At 58.5% G+C, this 6,185-nt stretch overlaps 1 protein-coding gene across 2 annotated transcripts in view; it reads left to right on the forward strand.

Annotated features, from left to right (window-relative positions):
- Positions 1 to 4,956, forward strand: part of NEURL4 (neuralized E3 ubiquitin protein ligase 4) — a 64,723-nt gene extending 59,767 nt beyond the window's left edge. For both annotated transcript variants that reach the window (XM_082300555.1, XM_082300556.1), the window contains 2 exons: positions 703 to 874; positions 4,645 to 4,956. In XM_082300555.1, coding sequence (XP_082156681.1) covers positions 703 to 874; positions 4,645 to 4,855 — 383 coding nt within the window. In that variant the 3' untranslated portion in view covers positions 4,856 to 4,956. The remainder of the gene's footprint in view (positions 1 to 702; positions 875 to 4,644) is intronic.
- The last annotated feature ends 1,229 nt before the right edge of the window (positions 4,957 to 6,185 follow it).

The raw sequence follows: 6,185 nt of genomic DNA on the forward strand, positions 1-6,185 counted from the left end.
AAAAGGGGGAGGGGGAGCCAAAGTTGGGGAGGGGGACCCCAAAATGGAAAGGGACCCCAAAAAATGGGGAGGGGGCTCCAAAAAGGGGGAGAGGTCCCCAGAAATGAGGACGGGGACCCCAAAAATTGGGGAGAGGGACCCCAAAAATTGGGGAAGAGGAGGGGAAAATTGGGGGAGGGGAGGGGACCCCCAAAATGGGGGAAGGGACCCCAAAATGAGGGAGGGGGAGCCCAAAAATGGAGAGGGACCCCAAAAATTGGGGAGAGGGACCCCAAAATGGAGAGGGACCCCAAAAATTGGGGAGAGGGACCCCCAAAACGGGGGAGGGGGCCCCAAAATGGATCCCAAAAATGGGGAGGGGGAACCCCAAAAAATGGGGAGGGGGCTCTGAAAAGGGGGAGAGGGCCCCAGAAATGAGGACGGGGACCCCAAAAATTGGGGAGGGGAGGGGGAGGGGACCCCAAAATGGGGGAAGGGACCCCAAAATTGAGGAGGGGGAGGAGAGGGACCCCAAAAATTGGGGAGAGGGACCCCCCAAAAATGGGGAGGGGGATGGGACCCCAAAAAATGGGGGAAGGGACCCCAAAATTGAGGAGAGGGACCCCAAAAATTGGGGACGGGACCCCCCAAAATGGGACCCCCCCATTGGCCGCGCCCCCTTTGGCCACGCCCCCCTAAGCCCCGCCCCCTTCCCCCCCCCAGGCCCGTGGTCGCTGCTGAGCGCCCCCTGCCGGCCCGAGCCGCCTGGCCCCGCCCACCCGCGCTCAGGCCCCGCCCCCCCGGGCTCCGGGCCCCGCCCCCCCGGCCCCGCCCCCCTGGTGCTGTCGCCGGCCTTGGGCTACGCGGCCCTGGAGCCGTTCGCCAGCAGGGTCACGTGGGTGGGGGAGGGGCCGGGGGAGGGGGAGGGGCCAGTGGGAAAGGGGGAGGGGCCAGTGGGAAAGGGGGAGGGGTCAGTGGGAAAGGGGGAGGGGCGATGGGGGGGCAATGGGGAGGGGAGGGGGAGGGGTCATGGGGAGGGGGAGGGGAGATGGGAAAGGGGGCGGGGCCAGTGGAAAGGGGGAGGGGTCAGTGGGAAAGGGGGAGGGGCGTTGGGGGGCAATGGGGAGGGGAGGGGGAGGGGAGATGGGAAAAGGGGAGGGGCCAGTGGAAAGGGGGAGGGGTCAATTGGGAGGGGGAGGGGTCGAGGGGGAGGGGCGATGGGAAAGGGGGAGGGGCCAATGGGAAAGGGGGAGGGGCCAGCAAGGAGGGGGAGGGGTTAGGGGTAGGGGCGATGGGAAAGGGGGCGGGGCCAATGGGAAAAGGGGAGGGGGCAATGGGGAAAAGGGGAGGGGTCAGCGGGAAAGGGGGCGGGGCCAGTGGGAAAGGGGGAGGGGCCAATAGGGAAAAGGGGAGGGGCGATGGGAAAAGGGGCGGGGCCAATGGGAAAAGGGAGCTGGGCGATTGGAAAAGGGGCGGGGCCAGTGGGAAAGGGGGAGGGGCCACTGGGAAAAGGGGAGAGGTCAGCGGGAAAGGGGAGGGGCCAATGGGGAAAGGGGCGGGGCCAATGGGGAAAAGGGGAGGGGCCAATGGGAAAAGGGGAGGGGCCAATGGGGAAAGGGGCGGGGCCAGTGGGAAAAGGGGAGGGGTCAACAGGGAGGGGGCGGGGCCAGCAGGGAGGGGGAGGGGTCAGTGGGGAGGGGGAGGGACGATGGGGGGATTTGGGGCAGGGATTTTGGGGCAATTTTGGGGGATTTTGGGAAAATTTGGGGGGGGTTGGGGTTTCTTTGGGGTGGGAATTTTGGGGGATTTTGGGGCCATTTGTGGGGTATTTTGGGTCTGTTTGGGCGGGAATTTTGGGGGATTTTGGGGCGATTTCGGCCGATTTGGGGTCTCTAGAGGTGATTTTGGGGCAATTTTGGGGGATTTTGGGTTTCTTTGGGGCGGGAATTTTGGGGGATTTTGGGGTAATTTGGGGGGAATTTTGGGTCTCTTTGGGCGGGAATTTTGGGGCAATTTAGGGGGATTTTGAGGCAATTTGGGGTGGGAATTTTGGGGCAATTTGGGGGGGATTTGGGGTCTCTTTGGGCAGGAATTTTGGGGGATTTTGAGGTGATTTGGGGCGGGAACTTTGGGGCAATTTGGGGGGGATTTGGGGTCTCTTTGGGGCGGGAATTTTGGGGGATTTTAGGGCGATTTTGGCGGATTTGGGGTCTCTAGGGGTGATTTTGGGGCAATTTGGGGGGATTTTGGAGGGGATTTGGGGCGGGAATTTGGGGGTCTCTTTGGGGCGGGAATTTTGGGGGATTTTCAGGGGATTTGGGGTCTCTTTGGGGCGGGAATTTTGGGGCAATGGGGTGATTTTGAAGCGATTTGGGGTGGGAATTTTGGGGGATTTTGGGGCAATTCGGAAGGGATTTGGGGTCTCTTTGGAGTGGGAATTTTGGGGGAATTTGGGGTCTCTTTGGGGCGGGAGTTTTGGGGGAATTTGGGGCGATTTAGGCGGATTTGGGGTCTCTTTGGGGCGGGAATTTTGGGGGGATTTGGGGTCTCTCTGGGCAGCAATTTTGGGGCAATTTTGGGGGGATTTGGGGACTCTTTGGGGTGGGAATTTGGGGGGGTTTGGGGTCTCTTTGGGGCAGGAATTTTGGGGCAATTTGGGGGAGATTTGGGGGGGGATTTGGGGAATTTTGGGGGGATCTTGAGGTGTTCTGGGGGGATTTTGGGGGGGATTTTGGGGCAATTTGAGGGGATTTTGGGAGGATTTGGGGGGATTTTGAGTGGGGATTTTTTGGGGTCTCTCTGGAGGCGCTTTTGGGGCAATTTGGGGGGATTTTGGGGGCGATTTGGGGGGAATTTTGGGGGGGATTTTGGGATCGGATTTTGGGGAGACTTTGGGGCAATTTGGGGGGTTTTGAGGAGGATTTTTGGGGTCTCTGGGCTGGGAATTTTGGGGGATTTGGGGGGGATTTTGAGGTGTTTTGGGGGTATTTTGGGGCGATTTGGGGGGGCTTTGAGGGGGGATTTTTGGGTCTCTTTGGGGCGGGAGTTTTGGGGTGGATTTGGGGTTTCTTTGGGGCGGGAATTTTGGGGCAATTTGGGGGGGATTTGGGGGGGGGATTTGGGGAATTTTGGGGGGATTTTGAGGTGTTCTGGGAGTGATTTTGGGGCAATTTGAGGGGATTTTGGGGGGGCTTTGAGGGGGGATTTTTGGGGTCTCTTTGGAGGCGATTTTGGGGCAATTTGGGGGGATTTGGGGAGATTTTGAGGTGTTCGGGGGGGGGTTTTGGGGGGATTTTGGGATCAGATTTTCGGGGAATTTTGGGGGGATTTTGAGGTGTTGTGGGGGGGATTTTGGGGGTATTTTGGGGCGATTTGGGGGGGCTTTGAGGGGGGATTTTTGGGTCTCTTTGGAGGCGATTTTGGGGCAATTGGGGGGGATTTTGGGGGGTTTTGAGGTGTTCCGTGGGGGTTTTTGGGGGGATTTTGGGATCGGATTTTTTGGGGAATTTTGGGGGGATTTTGAGGTGTTTTGAGGGGGATTTTGGGGCGATTTGGGGGGGCTTTGAGGGGGGATTTTTGGGTCTCTTTGGAGGCGCATTTGGGGGATTTTGGGGTGGATTTTGGGGGCGATTTTGGGATCGGATTTTTGGGGAATTATGGGGAGATTTTGAGGTGTTCGGGGGGGGTTCCTGGGGCGATTTTGGGGCAATTTGGGGTGGATTTTGGGGTGGATTTTGGGATATTTGGGGATGCTCCCGGCAGTTCCCCCCGACCCCCTTTCCCCCCCCCCCCTTCCTCGCCAGGTTCTGGGAGCCGGGCTGGTCCTGGGGGGGATTTTGGGGGCGATTTTGGGGCAATTTGAGGGGATTTTGGGGATTTTGAGGGGGGATTTTTGGGGTCTCTTTGGAGGCGATTTTGGGGCAATTTGGGGGGATTTGGGGAGATTTTGAGGTGTTCGGGGGGGGGTTTTGGGGGGATTTTGGGATCGGATTTTTTGGGAATTTTGGGGGGATTTTGAGGTGTTGTGGGGGGGATTTTGGGGGTATTTTGGGGCGATTTGGGGGGGCTTTGAGGGGGGATTTTGGGGTCTCTTTGGAGGCGATTTCGGGGCAATTTGGGGGGATTTTGGGGGGTTTTGAGGTGTTCCGCGGGGGTTTTTGGGCGGATTTTGGGATCGGATTTTTTGGGAATTTTGGGGGAATTTGAGGTGTTTTGAGGGGGATTTTGGGGCGATTTGGGGGGGCTTTGAGGGGGGATTTTTGGGTCTCTTTGGAGGCGATTTTGGGGCATTTTGGGGGGTTTTGAGGTGTTCCGCGGGGGCTTTTGGGCGGATTTTGGGGGGATTTTGGGATCGGATTTTTTGGGAATTTTGGGGGGATTTTGAGGTGTTTCGAGGGGGATTTTGGGGCGATTTGGGGGGGCTTTGAGGGGGGATTTTGGGGTCTCTTTGGAGGCGATTTTGGGGGATTTTGGGGGCGATTTTGGGATCGGATTTTTGGGGAATTATGGGGAGATTTTGAGGTGTTCGGGGGGGGTTCCTGGGGGGATTTTGGGGCGATTTTGGGGCAATTTGGGGTGGATTTTGGGGTGGATTTTGGGGTGGATTTTGGGATATTTGGGGATGCTCCCGGCAGTTCTCCCCTGACCCCCTTTTTTCCTGGCCAGGTTTCGGGAGCCGGGCTGGCCACGGCCCCGGGGGGCCCAGGTGGCTTTCGAGGTTTGGGTCCGTCCGGGCTCGTTCCGGGCCGGACCCCCCTCCCTGCGCCCCCCACCCTCGCTGGACCCCCCCGAGGGGCTGGACCCCGCCCAGCTCGAGTGGGTCACCAAGGAGCCGGGGGCCACCGTGCTGGCCGGGCTGCTGGTCAGGGTGGACTGAGCAGCGCCAAAAACGGGGGAAAAGCCCCGAAAAAATGGGGGAAATTCGCCCCAAAATGGAGGAAAACGCACCCAGAAATGGGGGAAATTCGCCCCAAAAATGGGGGCAATTCTCCCAAAAAATGGGGGAAATTCCTTCGGAAAAAACGGGGGAAAAACCCTCACGCAAAAATGGGGAAAGGCCCCCCCCAAAAAATGGAGGAAATTCCCCCGAAAAAATGGAGGAAATCCCGCAAAAGAATGGAAGGGACCCCCCCCAAAAAATGGAGGAAAACTCCCGCAAAAATTGGGGGGAAACCCCCCAAAAAATGGGGAAAGCCCCCCCGAAAAAATGGAGGAAAACACCCCGAAAAAATGGAGGAAATTCCCCAAAAATGGAGGAAATTCCCCCCAAAAAATGGAGGAAATCCCCCCAAAATGGGGGAAATTCCCCCGAAAAAATTGAGGCAATTCCCCCCCCCCAAAAAATGGAGGAAATTCCCCCCAAAAATGGAGGAAACCGCACAAAAAAATTGAGGAAATCCCGCAAAAAAATGGAAGAAACCCCCCCAAAAAATGGAGGAAATTCCCAATTTTGGGACCCCCGACGTCATTTTGGGGGGATTCCCCCAAATTTGGGGCCCTCTGACGTCATTTTGGGGGGTTCCCCCAAATTTGGCACCCCCGACGTCATTTTGGGGGGATTCCCCCAATTTTGGGGCTCCCTGACGTCATTTTGGGGGGGGGTTCCCCCAAATTTGGGGCTCTCTGACGTCATTTTGGGGGGGGTTCCCCCAATTTTGGGGCTCCCTGACGTCATTTTAGGGATTCCCCCAAATTTGGGGCTCTCTGACGTCATTTTGGGGGCGTTCCCCCAAATTTGGGGCTCCTTGACGTCTTTTAGGGGGGGATCCCCCCAATTTTGGGGCTCCCTGACGTCATTTGGGGGGATCACCCCAAATTTGGGGCTGACGTCATTTGGGGGGGTTCCCCCAAATTTGGGACCCCCCGACGTCATTTTTGGGGGGATTCACCCCAAATTTTGCCGGGGGTGGGGGGGGAGAGGTGAAATTGGGGGGGGGGGGGGTCCCCAAATTTTTTTTGGGGGGGGGGGGTGGGGAGATTCTTTTGGTCAATTTGGGGGTGCCTGGACCCGTTTTTGAGGGATTTCACCCCAATTTTTTTTGGGGGGGGGGGGAGGGGAGGGGTGGCAGCACTCGAGCCCCTCCCCCACTGCACAGCCCCTCCCCCCCCTCACCCCTCCCCCCCTCCCCCTCCCCCTCCCCCTTTATTTATTACCCCAAATGTGACCCCGGGGGTGGGGGAGGGGCGGGGGTGGGTGTTGATTTGGG

The sequence above is a fragment of the Coloeus monedula genome, assembly GCF_965178545.1.
Source record: "Coloeus monedula genome assembly, chromosome: 40".
NCBI lineage: Eukaryota > Metazoa > Chordata > Aves > Passeriformes > Corvidae > Coloeus > Coloeus monedula.